The sequence below is a fragment of the Bubalus bubalis genome, chromosome 5 (genome assembly GCF_019923935.1).
Source record: "Bubalus bubalis isolate 160015118507 breed Murrah chromosome 5, NDDB_SH_1, whole genome shotgun sequence".
NCBI classification, from domain to species: domain Eukaryota; kingdom Metazoa; phylum Chordata; class Mammalia; order Artiodactyla; family Bovidae; genus Bubalus; species Bubalus bubalis.
Genome location: NC_059161.1, coordinates 5,175,937 through 5,196,157, shown reverse-complemented (window position 1 = coordinate 5,196,157; position 20,221 = coordinate 5,175,937). Strand labels below are relative to the sequence as shown.

The 20,221-nt window shown below is 38.9% G+C and overlaps 1 protein-coding gene across 1 annotated transcript in view; it reads right to left on the bottom strand.

Annotated features, from left to right (window-relative positions):
* Nucleotides 1-492: 492 nt before the first annotated feature.
* LOC102399908 (membrane cofactor protein) overlaps nt 493-20,221 on the bottom strand; it is a 37,519-nt gene continuing 17,790 nt past the window's right edge. The window contains exons 4-7 of the mRNA XM_044942562.2: nt 15,482-15,567; nt 14,520-14,714; nt 1,549-1,734; nt 493-646 (exon numbers count right to left, since the gene is read on the bottom strand). Coding sequence (XP_044798497.2) covers nt 543-646; nt 1,549-1,734; nt 14,520-14,714; nt 15,482-15,567 — 571 coding nt within the window. The 3' untranslated portion in view covers nt 493-542. The remainder of the gene's footprint in view (nt 647-1,548; nt 1,735-14,519; nt 14,715-15,481; nt 15,568-20,221) is intronic.

The following is a 20,221-nucleotide window of genomic DNA, read 5'->3' as shown; positions in this document are numbered from 1 at the left end:
TTCTGGAGACAGTAGAAATTTCCCAGTTAAAATTGTACTCTATAAAAAGAACCAAACTGGCTGTTGGCAGGAAAATGAAACATTCCTGAACCCAGATGATATCCTGTACAGATGTCAACAGATCACTTTTAAAATGAATAAATTATCAATGTTGATGACACAGAAAACATACATATTAAAAACAGAAGCCGTGGACCTTAATTAATATTGATTTCTACATTAATATTGACTCCAATGAAACTGTAAATTAGGTGAGCTACCTTTAAGACCTTTCTAGACACCAGACACTGTGCTCAGTGCTTTAAATGCATCCCACTGTTAACTTTAATATCACACAGTGATGGAGGCATTCAATCATTAAACACGTATGTAAAGAAGTTTACATAAATTACCTAAGTTTACAAACCTGTTTATATCTGTGGACTATGACCTATAATTTTAGATTCACTAAGTATAATAGCAAAAATGGCTATAAATGCATTCTTCCTCCTTTTATTACTTAAAGTTCTAGTGAGTGTAAATCACCAGACATTTAAAGGATTTTAAAACATCACAAGGAATTTAAAGGATATTGACAAATATAAGCAGGACTTTACGAAACCTGAGGCATTGGAAGTTGCAGACACCGTAGTGGTAGCAATTGCTTCTGGAAGACAAACAAACAAAAAATATATATAAACTCATTTAATTACTTGGGATTTATTGCTTTCTACTAATATTCACTTACATGAATTATGCTTTTCATACTTATTTAGGTAAAAAATGCACATGTTTTGGGAGAAGGCAATGGCACCCCACTCCAGTACTCTTGCCTGGAGAATCCCATGGATGGAGGAGCCTGGTGGGCTGCAGTCCATGGGGTCACTAAGAGTTGGACATGACTGAGTGACTTCGCTTTCACTTTTCACTCTCATGCATTGGAGAGGGAAATGGCAACCCACTTCAGTGTTCTTGCCTGGAGGATCCCAGGGGCGGGGGAGCCTGGTGGGCTGCCATCTATGGGGTCGCATACAGTCGGACACGACTGAAGTGACTTAGCAGTAGCAGCACATGTTTTAATTCGGGCTTCCCTGGTGGCTTAGATGGTCAAGAATCTGCTTGTAATGCAAACCCAGGTTCAATCCCTGGATAGGAAAGATCCCCTGGAGAAGGGAATGGCAACCCACTCCTGTATTCTTACTTAGAGTATTCCATGGACAGAGGAGCCTGGTGGGCTACAGTCCATCATGGGGTTGCAAAAAGTTGGACACAACTGAGCTACTAACACTTTAATTTACACTAAAAAATGTTTGCGATCCATTTTACATGTAAAGATGTTGAACAAGAGAAATTTATGCATCTGTGTGATGTATGCAACATGCTAAGAGTCTATAAAAGGAAAATCAAAACAAGTTTCTTTGTGAATTAGAAGTCAAACATGTAACATGGAAATGAATATAAAACAGACAAAAGTACTGAAACTGTTCCTTTCCAATTGCTCTATATCATTGAAATCTATTGTGGAAAAAATAAAATCTTTTAAGAAAAAGGAAACAGACACCTTCATACCTTTAGCAGAGCACTTTGGCAGCTCGGGCTCCCAGGTCCCCCTGGCACCACAGACAATTGTGCTACTCCCGTGAAGGTAAAAACCATCATGACACTGAAATACTACTTGCATGTTGTAGTAATATTTTCCTCTAAATCCTGATACTATGGCTCCATGTTCGACGATTGGATAGTCACATTTGACCACTGAAAAGTGGAGAAATTCCATAATTACTGAAAGCCTGCTTTCATATAAGACCAAATATCTAGTGCAAATAATAACTTCCAGTAGAAAGGAAGAAATGAGGAATGAAAGGCAAGATGTTAATTGAAAAAAAGTAAATAAAACCACACAAGACTCTGTGCCTTGGAATTCCAGGGAAACAGATGTAGAGAAATCTAATAATGTTTTTCTACCAAAACAGTCTATCATAATAGTTTTTGGCTTTCCTACATTTTTTTCCAGTACTGACATGTATTGCGAAAGGTCTGACTATCAGATACAAACTCAGGGTAAGTTCAAAAATGACTTTGATGCTCTTTAGCTCTAGGATTGTTTTCAGGTCATGCTGACACTAATCACAGTACCATGTTCTTTTAGAAAGATAGTAAAGACGGTTTTGAGAAGGTAATACTCGAGTACAAATTTAAAACCTGAAAAGAAGCTAGCCATTAAAAAAAAAAAAAAAAGGAAATAGTTCTCAGGTGGCAAAAACATACAGGAACTGACATGTTCAAGAAATACAAAGGTCAGTAGAGTTAGGGCAGTGTTTTCCAAGCCTTTTGGATTGTAAACCCAGAGATCAACACGTTTTAAGTTTTAAAACACATTTTAAGTGTTAAACCTGTATGCAAACACATATGCCTGAGATAACGCTAGAAGCTAATATTTAGCACTCACAACAGTGTACTGTGGTATATTCCATTCTATCTACCTCTCCAGAAGTAAATTAAAGGGCCCTCTAGATTGACTTCAGATCTACTAATGGGTTTTGCAGAAGTTGGAAACAAAACAAATCTGAAAAAACACTGGGCAGGGAAGTGAGTTCAAGAGAACATTTTATGAGATTAATCTGAGCAATAGACGAGGGCCAGAAATATAGCCTTTTAAGCCAGAAAGATGTTTTCTCCTTTCCTGTGGATCTGAATTTTCACTAGGTATAATTTTTGTTCAGCCAGGAGAACTCATCAATTCTTTTAGTTCAGGTGGTCTAATGACAAATTCTCTTAGCTCGTCTTTATCTGAAACGGTTTTCGTTTATTTCAGCTTCAGTTTTGAAAGGTTTCTCCTTGAGAGGGAATTCTAGGGTATTCTGTCTGCACATTAACAGAAGTTATTGTCTTTTGTTCTTCACAGTGTCTTGAGAGGAGTCAGCTGTTACTCTTTCTTTCAGGTGGGGAAGGAAGAATGTAGCATGCTCTTTTCCTCTCTTACTGGCAGCTTTTTCTTTTGTTTTTAGTTTAATGGGGATTCCATGGTACATTTTTAGAATTTATTTATCCTGCTAGGGTCAATAAATTCCCTGGGGTGGATCTCTGGGGTGAATGTTGTGGTTCAAATTCAAATAATACAGAATAAAATAAATAGAGAATAAAAAATAAATAGAGAACAAACTTACCAGAGGGAAAACAGGGGTGGGATGAATTGAGAGATTGGGATTGACATATATACTCTACTATGCATACAATAGATAACTAATGAGAGACTACTGTATAACAAAGGGAACTCTACTCAATGCTCTGGGTGATGTAAATGGGAAGAATACCTGAAAAATAGTGGATATATATGTGTGTGTGTATATATAGATATATATACATCTGATTCACATTGCCATACATTAGAAACTAACACAACATTATAAAGCAACTATCAGATCAGATCAGATCAGATCAGTCTCTCAGTCATGTCTGACTCTTCGCGACCCCATGATCACAGCACGCCAGGCCTCCCTGTCCATCACAAACTCCCGGAGTTCACTCAGACTCACGTCCATCGAGTCAGTGATGCCATCCAGTCATCTCATCCTCTGTCGTCCCCTTCTCCTCCTGCCCCCAATCCCGCCCAGCATCAGAGTCTTTTCCAATGAGTCAACTCTTCGCATGAGGTGGCCAAAGTACTGGAGTTTCAGCTTTACCATCATTCTTTCCAAAGAAATCCCAGGGCTGATCTCCTTCAGAATGGACTGGTTGGATCTCCTTGCAGTCCAAGGGACTCTCAAGAGTCTTCTCCAACACCACAGTTCAAAAGCATCAATTCTTCGGCACTCAGCCTTCTTCACAGTCCAACTCTCACATCCATACATGACCACAGGAAAAACCATAGCCTTGACTAGATGAACGTTTGTTGGCAAAGTAATGTCTCTGCTTTTGAATATGCTATCTAGGTTGGTCATAACTTTCCTTCCAAGGAGTAAGTGTCTTTTAATTTCATGGCTGCAGTCACCATCTGCAGTGATTTTGGAGCCCCCCAAAATAAAGTCTGACACTGTTTCCACTGTTTCCCCATCTATTTCCCATGAAGTGGTGGGACCAGATGCCATGATCTTCGTTTTCTGAATGTTGAGCTTTAAGTCAACTTTTTCACTCTCCACTTTCACCTTCATCAAAAGGCTTTTTAGTTCCTCTTCACTTTCTTCCATAAGGGTGGTGTCATCTGCATATCTGAGGTTATTGATATTTCTCCCAGCAATCTTGATTCCAGCTTGTGCTTCTTCCAGTCCAGCATTTCTCATGATGTATTCTGCATATAAGTTAAATAAACAGGATGACAATATACAACCTTGATGTACTCCTTTTCCTATTTGGAACCAGTCTGTTGTTCCATGTCCAGTTCTAACTGTTGCTTCCTGACCTGCATACAAATTTCTCAAGAGGCAGGTCAGGTGGTCTGGTATGCCCATCTCTTTCAGAATTTTCCACAGTTTATTGTGATCCACACAGTCAAAGGCTTTGGCATAGTCAATAAAGCAGAAATAGATATTTTTCTGGAACTCTCTTGCTTTTTCCATGATCCAGCGGATGTTGGCAATTTGATCTCTGGTTCTTCTGCCTTTTCTAAAACCAGCTTGAATGTCAGGAAGTTCACGGTTCACATATTGCTGGAGCCTGGCTTGGAGAATTTTGAGCATTACTTTACTAGCGTGTGAGATGAGTGCAATTGTGTGGTAGTTTGAGCGTTCTTTGGCATTGCCTTTCTTTGGGATTGGAATGAAAACTGACCTTTTCCAGTCCTGTGGCCACTGCTGAGTTTACAAATAAGTGTCTATACTGTACTTTTTCTATGACACTCCAATTACATGTACGTTTACTGCTTGCTACTCTTCCACAGGTGTATACATTTCTCTCTCTCTCATGTAATATTTCTTTTGAAATCAGGTTACATTTGTATTGATTTCAGGTTCACTAATATTTTCTCTGTTGTGCAACACTGCTGATACTTGTGCTAATGATTTTGTTTAAGTTAGGTTTCAGTTCAGTTGCTGAGTCATGTCCGACTCTTTGTGACTCCTTGGACTGCAGCACGCCAGACGTCCCTGTCCATCACCAACTCCCAGAGCTTACACAAACTAACTCATGCCCATTGAGTCTGTGATGCCATCCAACCATCTCATCCTCTGTCATCCCCCTCTCCTCATGCTCTCAATCTTTTCCAGCATCAGGGTCTTTTCCAATGAGTCAGTTCTTCACATCAGGTGGCCAAAATATTGGACTTTCAGCTTCAGCATCAGTCTTTCCAACGAATGCTGCTGCTGCTAAGTTGCTTCAGTTGTGTCCGACTCTGTGCGACCCCATAGACAGCAGCCCACCAGGCTCCCCTGTCCCTGGGATTCTCCAGGCAAGAACACTGGAGTGGGTTGCCGTTTCCTTCTCCAATGCAAGCAAGTGAAAAGTGAAAGGGAAGTCGCTCAGTCGTGTCCGACTCTTTACTACCCCATGGACTGCAGCCCACCAGGCTCCTCCATTCATGGGACTTTCCAGGCAAGAGTACTGGAGTGGGTTGCATTGCATTCTCCATTCCAATGAATATTCAGGACTAATTTCCTTTAGGATGGACTGGTTGCTTCTCCTTGCAGTCCAAGGGACTCTCAAGAATCTTCTCCAACACCACAGTTCAAAAGCATCAATTTTTCTGTGCTCAGTCTTCTTTATAGTCCAACTCTCACATCCATACATACTACTGGAAAAACCATAGCTTTGACTAGATGGACCTTTGTTGGCAAAGTAATGTCTCTGCTTTTTAATATGCCGTCTAGGTTTGTCATAGCTTTTCTTCCAAGGAGCAAGCGTCTTTTAATTTCATGGCTGCAGTCACCATGTGCAGTGATTTTGGAGCCCCCAAAATAAATTCTTTCACTGTTTCCATTGTTTCCCATCTATTTCCCATGAAATGATGGGGCCAGATGCCATGATCTTAGTTTTCTGAATGTTGAGTTTTAACTGTATTACATACAGTTAAATAGTAAAAGTGTACAACTGCTTGCTGTTTAATACATGCAAATAATCATGTATTAACAATACAATAAAGACATAGAAAGTTTCCATACCGCTCCCCCCAAATTTCCTCATGCCACTTTGTAAACAATGCCCACCAACAACTCTGCCTTCCTCAACCAGCCTACTACTAATCAATTTCAATCCCTATAGTGTTGTTTGGTCATCAGGTGCCCAATATGCTACTGGAGAAAAACAGAAATAGCTCCAGAAGGAATGAAGAGGCTGAGGCAAAACAGAAACAAGGCCCAGTAGTGGATGTGACTGGTGCTGAAAGTGAAGTCCGATGCTGTAAGAACAATACTGCATAGGAACCTGGAATGTTAGGTGCATGATCAAGGTAAATTGGAAGTGGTCAAACAGAAGATGGCAAGAGTGAACATCGACAATTTAGGAATCAGTGAACTAAAATGGACTGGAATGGGCAAATTTAATTCAGAAGAACATTATATCTACTACTGTGGGCAAGAATCTCTTAGAAGAAATGGAGTAGTTCTCATAGTCAACAAAAGAGTCTGAAATGCAGTACTTGGATGCAATCTCAAAAATGACAGAATGATCTCTGTTCGTTTCCAAGGCAAACCATTCAATATCACAGTAATCCAAGTCTATGCCCCAACCACTAATGCCGAAGAAGCTGAAGTTGAATGGTTCTATGAAGACCTACAAGACCTTCTAGAACTAACACCAAAAAAAGATATGTCCTTTTCATCACAGGGGACTGGAATGCAAAAGTAGGCAGTCAAGAGATACCTAGAGTAACAGGCAAGCTTGGGCTTGGAGTACAGAATGAAGCAGGGCAAAGTCTAACAGAGTTTGGCCAAGAGAACGCACTGGTCATGGCAAACACCCTCTTCCAACAACACAAGAGATGACTCTACACATGGACATCAACAGATAGTCAATACTGATTGATTATATTATTTGCAGCCAAAGATGGAGAAGCTCTGTACAGTCAGCAAAAAAAAAAAAAAAAAAGACCAGGAGCGGACTGTGGCTCAGGTCATGAACTCCTTATTGCAAAATTCAAACCTAAATTGAAGAAAGTAGGGAAAACCACTAGGTCATTAAGGTATGACCTAAATCAAATACCTTACAATTATACAGTGGAGCTGACAAATAGATTCAAGGAATCATATGTGATAGACAGAGTGCCTGAAGAACTACAGTTCATGACATTGTACAGGAGGTGGTGATCAAAACCATCCCCAAGGAAAAGAAATGCAAAAAGGCAAAATGGCTGTCTGAGGAGGCCTTACAAATAGCTGAGAAAAGAAGAGAAGCAAAAAGCAAAGGAGAAAAGGAAAGATATACCCATCTATATGCAGAGTTCCAAAGACTAGCAAGGAGAGATAAGAAAGCCTTCCTCATGATCAGTGCAAAGAAATAGAGGAAAACAGTAGAATGGAAAAGACTAGAGATCTCTTCAAGAAAATTAGAGATACCAAGGGAACATTTCATGCAAAGATGGGCACAATAAAGGACAGAAACAGTATGGACCTAACAGAAGCAGAAGATATTAAGAAGAGGTGGCAAGAATACACAGAAGACCTGTACTTAAAAGATCTTAATGACCCAGATAATCATGATGGTGTGATCACTCACCTAGAGCTAGACATCTTGGAGTGTGAAGTGAAGTGGGCTTTAGGAAGCATCACTTCGAACAAAGCTAGTGGAGGTGATGGAATTCCAGTTGAGCTCTTTCAAATACTAAAAGATGATGCTGTTAAGTGCTGCACTCAATATGCCAGCAAATTTTGGAAAACTCAGCAGTGGCCACAGGACTGGAAAAGGTCAGTTTTCATTCCAATACCAAAGAAGGGAAATGCCAAAGAATGTTCAAATTGATGCACAATTGTACTCATTTCACAGGCTAGCAAAGTAATGCTCATTATTCTCCAAGTGAGCCTTCAACAGTACATGAACTGAGAACTTCCAGATGTTCAAGCCGGATTTAGAAAAGGCAAATGAAACAGTGATCAAATTGCAAAGATCCATTGGATCATTGAAAAAGTACAAAAGTTCCAGAAAAACATCTACTTCTGCTTTATTGTCTACATCAAAGCCTTTGACTGTATGGATCACAACAAAGTGTGAAAAATTCTTAAAGAGATGGGAATACCAGACCACCTTACCTGCCTCCTGAGAAACCTGCATACAGGTCAAAGAGGAACAGTTAGAACTGGACATGGAACAACAGACTGGTTCCAAATAGGAAAAGGAGTACGTCGAGGCTGTATATTATCACCGTGCTCATTTAATTTATATACAGAGGATATCATGAGAAATGCTGGGCTGAATGAAGCACAAACTGGAATCAAGATTGCTGGGAGAAATATCAATAACCTCAGATATCCAGATGATACCACCCTTAAGGCAGAAAGTAAAGAGGAACCAAAGAGCCTCTTGATGAAGGTGAAAGAGAAGAGTGAAAAAAATGGCTTAAAACTCAATAAATGAACGCATAAATAAACGCATAAAATGAACATCATGGCATCCGGTCCCATCACTTTATGGCAAATAGATGGAGAAACAATGGAAACAGTGATGGGATTTATCTTCTTGGGCTCCAAAATCACTGCAGATGGTGACTGCAGCCATGAAATTAAAAGATGCTCCTCCTTGGAAGAAAAGTTATGACACACTTAGACCATGTATTAAAAAGCAGAGACATTACTTTGCAACAAAGGTCCGTCTGTCAAAGGTATGGTTTTTCCAGTAGTCATATATAGATGTGAGAGTTGGACCATAAAAAAGGCTGAGCACCAAAGAATTATGCTTTTGAACTGTATGGTGTTGGAATAGACTCTTGAGAGTCCTTTGGACAGCAAAGAGATCAAACCAGTCATCCTAAAGAACTCAATCCTGAATATTCATTTGAAGGACTGATGCTGAAGCTGAAGCTCAATACTTTGGCCACCTGATGCAAAGCGCCGGCTCACTGGAAACAACCTTGATGCTCAGAAAGATTGAAGGCAGGCCGAATAGGGGACGGACAACAGAGGACAAGATGATTGAACAGCATCACTGACTCAATGGACATGAGTCTGAGCGAGCTCCAGAAGACGGTGAAGGACAGGGAAGCCTAGTGTGCTGCAGTCCATGGGGTCTCATAGAGTCGGACACAACTGAGCGACTACAATAGTGTCGCTTTTCCAGAATGTCATCCTCTGAGTTTGAATTACTTAGGACAATGCATTTCAGATTCATTCCTGTTGTCTGAATTAAAAGCTCATCATCCTTTCCTGCAGAGTATTATAACTATCTGTATGTACCAATGATGTTCCTCCATTTACCAGTTCAAGGACGTAAGAGTTGTTTCCAGTATAGGGTGATTATAACTAAGGATACTATGAATATTCTCATGCAGATTTTATGTGCACATGTTATCATGTTACCCTGAGTAGCTGAATTATACCTTAAGTGTACGTTTAATTGTAAGAGAAGTTGCTAAATTGTGTTCCAAATGGTCATACCACTTGCATTCTCATCAGCAGTGTTATCAGATTCCCAAATATAACATATCCTCACCAAAACATGCAATTGTTAATTTTTTCTTTAAAATTTCATGCATTCTAATAAGTTCTTAGTGGTTTCTCATCATGGTTTTAAACTACATTTCTGTTATTACTAATGATACTGAGCAATGTTTCATGTACTTTTTTTTAACATCCACATTCTTCTTCAGTGGGAAAAATTCTATCCAAATATGTTACCCCTTTTTTTGTAAACTGGGCTGCTTTCTTCTTATTGTGTCTTGAGAGTTCTTTATACATCATAGCTAGAAGTCCATTCAGAAATGTTCCTGACAAATATTTTCTCCCAGTCTATGATAAGTTTTTTCTTTCTTCAAACAGTGTGTTTGAGAGAAGTTCTCAGTTTTTAAGAAATCCAGTCTTTTTTTTGTTTTTTTTTTCTTTAAAGAATAATGCTTTTAAGGTTTTTGAAGAAATCTCTGCTAACTCACAAATATTTTCTGTCTTCTCATAAGTCTTACAGTTTAGGTTTTACATTTGAATCTGTGGTCCAACACCTCTTCCAGCCATGATAGTATGAAACTACAAATCAACCACCAGAAGAAAAATGGCTAAAAACACATGGAGACCGAAAGAAACATGTTTCTAAATGATCAGTAGTTGACTGAAGAAATTAAAAAGGAATTAAAAGATATCTTAAGACTAACAAACATAGAGACAATCCATTCCAAATCTATGTAACACAGGAAAAACAGTTCTAAGACAGAAATTTGTAGCCATACAGGCCTACCTTAAGAACAAGAATAATCTCAAGTAAACAATCTAAATTTACACCTATATACAAAAAATAGAACAACCCTCTCTGCAAGTTTGTGGAAGGTTAAAATAATAAAGAAAAGAGTGGAAATAAATGAAATTGAGACTGAAAATCAGTGAAAATAAGAGTTGGTTCATTGAAAAGATAAAATTGACAAACATATAGCCATACTCATCAAGAAACAAAAGAAAGGATCCGAATAAATAAAAAATAAGAGAGAAGTTACTATCAATATCACAGAAATACAAAGGATCATAAGAGAATACTGTGAATAATTATATATCCAAAATTGGAAAACCTGGAATAAGTGGATAAATTCCTAAAAAGATATTATCTGCTAATGCTGAGTCAAGAAGAAATAGAAAATGCTGCTGCTGCTGCTCCTGCTGCTAAGTCGCTTCAGTCGTGTCCGACTCTGTGCGACCCCATAGACGGCAGCCCACCAGGCTCCCCCGTTTCTGGAATTCTCCAGGCAAGAACACTGGAGTGGGTTGCCATTTCCTTCTCCAATGCATGAAAGTGAAAAGTGAAAGTGAAGTCGCTCAGTCGTGTCCGACTCTTAGCGACCCCTTGGGCTACAGCCTACCAGGCTCCCCCGTCCATGGGATTTTCCAGGCAAGAGTACTGGAGTGGGGAGCCATTGCCGTCTCCAAATAGAAAATGGGGATAGAACAATTACTAGTGATGAAATTGAATTAGTAAATAATTTCCAGCAAACAAAATCTAGGACTCTGTGGGTTTGCAGATGAATTCTATTACACATTTAAAGAATAGCTAAATTTTGCTTCAAAAGATACTCTATAGGAATAAATAAAATGAGCCAAAGACTGAGGAAAATAGAACTATGGATCCAGCAATTTTACTTCTGGGTACTAACCCAAAGAAAACAAAACACTAATTCGAAAAGATTTGTGCAGCCCTTTTTTCATTACAGCATTTTTTTTTTTTTTTTCAATACCTAAGATATGAGAAGACTCTTGAGAACAACCAGTCCATTCTGAAGGAGATCAGCCCTGGGATTTCTTTGGAAGGAATGATGCTAAAGCTGAAACTCCAGTACTTTGGCCACCTCATGCGAAGAGTTGACTCATTGGAAAAGACTCTGATGCTGGGAGGGATTGGGGGCAGGAGGAGAAGAGGACGACAGAGGATGAGATGGCTGGATGGCATCATTGACTCGACGGACCTGAGTCTGAGTGAACTCCGGGAGTTGGTGATGGACAGGGAGGCCTGGCATGCTGCGATTCATGGGGTTGCAAAGAGTCGGACACAACTGAGCGACTGAACTGAACTGAACTGAAGATATGAAAGCAACCTAAGTGTCCTGATAGAATAATGAATAAAGAAGATATGGTACATATAAAATGGAGTATTACCTCGTCATAAAAAGAATGAAATCTTGCCACTTGCAACAGCGATGATGGACATAGTGGGATGTCCACTTATGCAATGTGAAATAAGTCAGTCAGAGAAACACAATGTGATTTCAGTTATATGTGGGATCTACAAAATAAAAAAAATAAACTAATAAAACAAAAAGGAAACAGATTCATGAATACAGAGAACTAGTGATTGGCAGAGAGGAGGTGGCTGGAAAGAGGAGGAAAATAAGTGGATTAAAATGCAAAATCTTCTAGTTATAAAATAAATTAAGTTATGAGGTTATGATACACAGACTAGACAATACAGTCAACAATTCTGTACTTATTTTAAATGGTGACAGATGGGAACTAGACATCATGGTGATCATCTTGTTATGTATGTAAATGTGGAATCATTATGTTGTACATCTGGTTTTTGCATCAGGGCAATGCTGTCCTTGAAATGAATTGTGAAAGATTCTCTCCTCTTGTATTTTTTTAAGGCTTTGTGTTTGTGTGTGTGTGTGTGTGTGTGCATGCTAAGTCATTTCAGTCGTGTCCAACTCTTTGTGACCCTATGGACTGTAGCCCCTCAGGCTCCTTTGTCCATAGGATTCTCCAGGCAAGAATACTAGAGTGAGTTGCCAGTCCTCCTCAAGGGGATCTTCCCAACCCAGGGATGGAACCCGTGGCCCCTGACACTTCTGCAATCCAGGTAGATTCTTTACTGCTGAGCCACTGGGGAGGCCCAGTGGCTTTGTGTAGAACTGCCATTATTTATTGCTTAAATGTTTGGTAGAGTTCACCAGTAAGGGTACACGGTTTGCAGTACTCTTTGTGAGAAGGTTTAAGTTGTCAAATTTATAGGCATATAGTGGTTTGTTTTTTTCCTTATTATTCTTTTTTTTTAATTTAAATTTATTTATTTTAATTAGAGGCTAATTACTTTACAATATTGTATTGGTTTTGCCATACATCAGCATGAATCTGCTACGGGTGTACACGTATTCCCAATTCTGAAACCCCCTCCCACTTCCCTCCCCATACCATCCCTCTGGGTCATCCCAGTGCACTAGCCCCAAGCATCCTGTATCCTGCATCAAACCTGGACTGGCGATTCATTTCTTATATGATACTATACATGTTTCAATGCCATTCTCCCAAATCATCCCCCCCACCTCCCTCTCCCACAGAGTCCTAAGACCAGAAACTATAAAACTCTTAGAGGAGAACATAGGCAAAACACTCTCTGACATAAACCACAGCAGGATCTTCTATGACCCACCTCCCAGAATATTGGAAATAAAAGCAAAAATAAACAAATGGGATCTAATCAAAAGTAAAAGCTTCTACACAACAAAAGAAACTATAAGCAAGGTGAAAAGAAAGCCTTCAGAATGGGAGAAAATAATAGCAAATGAAGCAACTGACAAACAACTAATCTCAAAAATATACAAGCAACTCCTGCAGCTCAATTCCAGAGAAATAAACGACCCAATCAAATAATGGGCCAAAGAACTAAATAGACATTTCTCCAAAGAAGACATACAGATGGCTAACAAACACATGAAAAGATGCTCAACATCACTCATTATCAGAGAAATGCAAATCAAAACCACTATGAGGTACCATTTCACGCCAGTCAGAATGGCTGTGATCCAAAAGTCTACAAGCAATAAATGCTGGAGAGGATGTGGAGAAAAGGGAACCCTCTTACACTGTTGGTGGGAATGCAAACTAGTACAGCCACTATGGAGAACAGTGTGGAGATTCCTTAAAAAACTGGAAATAGAACTGCCTTATGACCCAGAAATCCCACTGCTGGGCATACACACCGAGGAAACCAGAATTGAAAGAGACACATGTACCCCAATGTTCATCGCAGCACTGTTTATAATAGCCAGGACATGGAAGCAACCTAGATGTCCATCAGCAGATGAATGGATAAGAAAGCTGTGGTACATATACACAATGGAGTATCACTCAGCCATTAAAAAGAATACATTTGAATCAGTTCTAATGAGGTGGATGAAACTGGAGCTGATTATACAGAGTGAAGTAAGCCAGAAAGAAAAACACCAATACAGCATACTAACACATATATATGGAATTTAGAAAGATGGTAATGATAACCCTGTATGCGAGACAGCAAAAGAGACATAGATGTATAGAACAGTCTTTTGGACTCATTATTATTCTTTAAACGTCTATAGGATATTTTTTGATGTTCTTCTTTTCAATCTTGATATCGGTGATTTTGTCTTTGTTTTCCTGTCAGACTGTCTATGGATTTATCTATTTTATCCATATTCTCCAAAAACCAGGCTGATTTCTTTATCTCTGTTTTGTTTCTCTTTTCAATTTGATGGCTCTCCAATTTTATTATTTCCTTTTGTTTTCTTATTTTAGATTTAATTTGCTCTTCTTTTTAAATTTCTAATGGTAGAAACATAGATGACTGATTTCAAACTTTTCTGTTTTTCCAACATAAGTATTTCATATTAAAGATAAAACTTTCTTGTTTTTTAAGCCACAGTGTGTTGAGTTTTCTGATGCTTGCAAACAAACAACAACAACAACAACAAATCCAAAAGTTCTAGCTCATGCATATACACAGTAGTTCATGATATATAAGTTGAAATGCCAAGAACATGTTGAGTGACTGGTGGGGAACTCTACAATTAGAACTTTTTAAATTTGATTTGAGTAATATTAAATTAAATTAGAGGTCAATTTAGCAGGAGGAGCAATTACATGGGAATCTTTTGTTTACTTGTAGATAAACATATTTTTGAAGTGTTTCCACAGTATTTAGATTCAGGAGGAAATACATGGAAATATTATTACCTTTACACTCTGGTGGGTCACTGCTCCATCTGTTATGATCAACACAAATAAGGGTGGTTTCTCCAATAAGAGAATATTCATCTGGTCCATTAGAAGGATTACACCTATATATTACTACTTCACTATATTGATATACTTCCTTATACTGGGTGAATCTTCCATTTGTTATATTTCCAGGTGCTGCACACAGAATTACTTAAAAAGGGAGGAAAAAGGACATGAAGTAAAAGTAAAATATTAAGACAGTATTAGCAAAGTCCTATGAATTGCCTTCATATAATTCATTAACATGTGATTAATATACTCCAGTTTTGAATTCAATATCTGTTTAGAAGAAAGCCTCTATATGAATATGAATTATCCCAAATTCAAGCCATTAATGTAGAAAAAACTTATTTTCTGAAATATGAAATACATATTTATCTACAAGGCCATGCTAAGTTTTGCTCTTATCATCATGAAAGATGCTGACAATTTAATGCTAAAATATACTTGTGATTAAAAAGGTAACTCAGTGCTAACTGAAAAATACTTTATGATTTATAAATATCTCCAATCACAAATTGGTTGTTCACATTAATATGGAGTATTACTATCATTTTTCACTTTCATTCCGATGATGTATGGTTAAATTTTTCATATACAGCTGTTAAACCAGATATTGAAGTAACTTGCAAAAATATAAAACAATGACACAATTCCTACTATTTGTTTTGGAAAATCTTGACTTTTCATAAAAATATGTATATATGTATATTTATATGTATTGCAGCTAACACTTCTTAAAAATGAATTAATAATTATTTTTAAAACTTTTCATTTTTAATTGCAATATAATAAATATCAATTGACATAATCCATATGAAGAGAAGTTCTTTGGTGTCTATGTTAATTTAAAAGCATAAATAAGTCATAAAGTTTGAGAACTGCTGCTCTATATTCTAAAGAGAAGACATACATACTTTCACAAATTGGGAGATTATCACTCCAGTTCACATTATCTCCAGAAATTTCACAATATATAATTTTTGCTCCAATCAGATAAAAACTAAATGAGAGAAAAAAGTTAGCATGTCCTTTAAGCAATTACAAGATGTATATAATAATCAAAAATGTTTTATATGATGGTTTTTCTGTACTATAGTAATTTGAGTGAGAAATTTCTTAATATAATGGATGTCCTAAATCTGCAACTCAATCAAAGAGTTTCTGCATGTGGACCCACTTTGGCCTACAGTAAAATGTGTAAATTACTGTCACACTGGTCAGTACAGCCCCTCTGCTCCCTCTGGCAAGTGTATTACACACTGACTTCTACTCTTTGCTCACACCATTTTGCTCAGTAAGGGCTGAGCAGAGAGATCGAGGCCCTAGAACTTGCCCGCCTGGATTCAAGTTCCAGCTCCATGACTGCTTTGAGCTTGGGAAATCCCTTGCTGCTGCTGCTGCTGCTGCTAAGTCGCTTCAGTTGTGTCCAACTCTGTGCGACCCCATGGACAGCAGCCCACCAGGCTCCTCTGTCCACGGGATTCTCTAGGCAAGAATACTGGAGTGGGTTGCCATATCCTTCTCTGGGAAATCCCTTAATGCTTCCTTAAAGCTTCCCCTACAAAACTCGTGTGATTGTTCTGAGGATTGGATGAGTTAGTCTCTGGCACATAGTGAGTACTGGGTAAATTTTAACTTATATTAATATTTTTTTAAGGTCAGAATACAAACCCACCTTATTTTATTGCTCTTAACTTTTTGAGATTTTAACAAACTAAAGGTGTGTGGCAACCCTGCATCAAGCAAGTTTATTTGTGCCATTTTCCCAACAATGTTTGCTCACTTTATTTCTCTTGTCACATTTTGATAAATATCACATATTTAAAACTTTATTACTATTATTATATTTGTTGTGGTCATCTGTGATCAACGGTATTTAATGTTACTACCATGACTCACTGAAGGTTCAGATTATGACCATTCCCTTCTCCAGGGATCTTCCCAACCCAGGGATTGAACCTGGGTCTCCCACATTGCAGGCAGATTCTTTACCATCTGAGTCACCAGGGAAGCCCTAACAATTTTGGCAATATGCCATTTTAAAATTAAGGTAGGTACATTTTTTAGACATAATTCCATTACATACTTAGTAGACTATGGTATAGTGTAAACATAGGTAAAAAATTCATTTGACTTGCTCTACTGCAGTGGTCTGGAACTGAACCTGTAATATCTCCGAGGTATGTCTTCACCTTCCTAGGAGTAGCACAGGAATACTCCTACTTGATGAAATCTTTTCTGATGATTTAAATTCACAATACGCTCTCCTCCTTCTGGAAGTTCACTGTAATGATTGTGAGTGATTCTATGTATTTGATACTTCTTCTCACTTGCTATTATGCTTTGATGCCTCTCTGTATATGCTGTATTTCTCAAGAAGGATACAACCTCTTTAGGAAGAATCTATGTATTAAACTTTTGGCATTCCTCAAAGTACCTAGCAGGGTCTCTCTCTATAAATACTCACTGAATATTCCTTTATTTCTAATTGATTAAGTTAAATATACCCTATCTGCTTCCAGCTGACTCTTCTACAAGACTCATTCATTGATTCTAGATTATAATGTTTATTTCTGGTATGATGGCAATTTAAGAGGCATCAGGAATCTGTCTCCCCACCTTGATAACAATTGCACGGGTAGAATCTGCCTGATGTCACTATTTTGGAACTCTGACTTCTGTTGATGGTTTACAATGTTCAAGTGAAGACTTAGGTAAATTGTCTTATTTTGGTGCGTTTCAACTCTTACCTTAGCACGGTGGTAGCTACCCATCCTCATCCATAGCCATGTGGTGGGGTTCTCTGCATGTGTTCCCAGAGCAGCTTACAAGTTGCTTGTGGGAGCCAAGGTGTCCAAAAAGGACCCTGTCCTCCAGATATGAGGATCTGTGTTCTTATCACTAATAGCTGCTTCTGATCACAGATAATTAGACAAAGAAACAGGTAGCCATTTTTGACACACCTCCCCCTACTCTTGTAATCCCCTTCTGCCCTGGCTAAAGTAACCTTCAAGGGGCTTAAATATCAAGTGCCCTTTGTTCCCCACTTCCTTTTTAGTTTTTCCCCTTATAGGGGCCAGACACTGAATACTAGGACCTTCACAAGCAACTGCACATGCAGGAAAATGACAAGGTGACAGTGTGTGCCTAGGGCATGGCTCAGGAAAGACCGGAAATATGTCTCAGTTTGTACATCAGGCTGATATTCAGCACAGAGCCATTAATCAACAATTAAAAAAAAAATAATCCACCTTGCATTTGGTGCTTTGCCTGTGGGGTGGCATCATTGAGAACTTCCTTCTGCAAGGTTGCCCCAAAATATACTGCTGCAAATGATCTCCCACAAGTGTATGCTCACCTAAGTCTTCATGCTGCCACCTGCCACAAGAACAAATGTGGCCGTACCAACAAACTGCCTCCAGAAGGAGGTCAAATAATGCCTTTCCACTGGTGCCTGCTTTGACTTCACAGAGGCCTCATGCCTAACCCCCATGGGTGCTGCTGCTGCTGCTAAGTCGCTTCAGTCATGTCCGACTCTGTGCGACCCCATAGATGGCAGCCCACCAGGCTCCCCTGTCCCTGGGGTTCTCCAGGCAAGAAAACTGGAGTGGGTTGCCATTTCCTTCTCCAATGCATGAATGTGAAAAGTGAAGGTGAAGTCGCTCAGTCATGTCTGACTCTTAGCGACCCCATGGACTGCAGCCTACCGGGCTCCTCCATCCATGGGATTTTCCAGGCAAGAGTACTGGAGTGGGGTGCCATTGCCTTCTCCGAACCCCCATAGGTAGGCCCTCAGTAATATTTGAAAAACAAAAACAAAATGACTGGCTTAAAGATGTTTAAAGAACTAAAGGAAGAAATCATGAAGTCAAGAGAATATGTGTGAAACATGGAAATCTCAAACAGAAGGCAGAAGAACTAGAAAGAAACCTCAAGGAACGTCTGGAGTTGAAAAGTACAATAATGGACTTTAAAAATCCATGGGAGGCACATTTGACTAAAAAGAAGAAAGGATCAGAGAACTTGAATACAGGATAATGGAAATTAGTGTCTCTGAGGAACAGAAAGAGAAAAGACTAAAGAAAAATGAACAGAGCCTAAAAAATCTTTGGAACTGTGGAACACCAACAGATTTACCAACATATACAATGTAGGACTCTCAGAAAGAGACAATGTAGAGAAGAGAGCAGAGAGAGAACATTTGAAAAATAACAGCAGAAAACTATCCAAATTTGATTAAAGATGTGAATATAAACATGACAAAATCTCAATGCACCCTAAGATGAACTCAAAGAAACCCATAATACTCATGCTTTCAAAAGACAAAGACAAAGAGAGAATATTGAAAGTTGTAAGAAAGAGATAGAATAATCACATAGAGAGGATTCTAAATGAGATTATGAAATTCCTCATTAGGAACTCAGAACCCCAAGACAGTGAGAATACATACTCAAAGTGCTAAAAGGAAAACAAACAAACAAACAAAAAACAACTATCAAACAAAAATCCTCTATCCAGAAAAAAACTGTTCTTTGAAAGTTATGGAGAAATTAGGACCTTTCCAGGAATAAAAACAGAGAGAGACCATGACCACTAGGCCACTGTTGACTCACACCTTCACTGGAGACTCCTGGACATGCACAAACTTCTGGGGAAATGAGGTGTGTGTGGGGGCTGGCTGTGCTTTGGAACAGAGAACCTGGACATATCTCAGAGAATTTCTGACCTCTTAAGAATATTTTGGGTTATAGCTGTTGAACATGACAACCAATGTAATGAACACTCATTCTCATGCTCTTCAGTTCAGTTCAGTCGCTCATTCGTGTCTGATTCTTTGCAACCCCATGAACCGCAGCACACCAGGCCTCCCTGTCTGTCCATCACCAACACCCGGAGTCCACCCAGACCCATGTCCATTGAGTTAGTGATGCCATCCAACCATCTCATCCTCTGTCATCCCCTTCTCCTCCTGCCCTAAGTCTTTCCCAGCATCAGGGTCTTTTCCATTGAGTCAACTGTTCCCATGAGGTGGCCAAAGTATTGGAGTTTCAGCTTCAACATCAGTCCTTCCAATGAACACCCAGGACTGATCTCCTTTAGGATGGACTGGTTGGATCTCCTTGCAGTCCAAGGGACTCTCAAGAGTCTTCTCCAACACCACAGTTCAAAAGTATCAATTCTTCGGCGCTCAGCCTTCTTTATAGTCCAACTCTCACATCCTTACATAACCACTGGAAAAACCATAGCCTTGACTAGATGGACCTTTGTTAGCAAAGTAATGTCTCTGCTTTTTAATATGCTGCCTAGGTTGGTCATAGCTTTACTTCCAAGGAGTAAACGTCTTTTAATTTCATGACTGCAATCACCATCTGCAGTGATTTTGGAGCCCAGAAAAATAAAGTCAGCCACTGTTTCCACTGTTTCCTCATCTATTTGCCATGAAGTGATGGGACCAGATGCCGTGATCTTAGTTTTCTGAATGTTGAGCTTTAAGCCAACTTTTTCACTCTCCTCTTTCACTTTCATCAAGAGGTTCTTTAGTTCTTCTTCACTTTCTGCCATAAGGGTGGTATCATCTGCATATCTGAGGTTATTGATATTTCTCCTGGAAATCTTGATTCCAGCTTGTGCTTCCTCTAGCCCAGCGTTTCTCA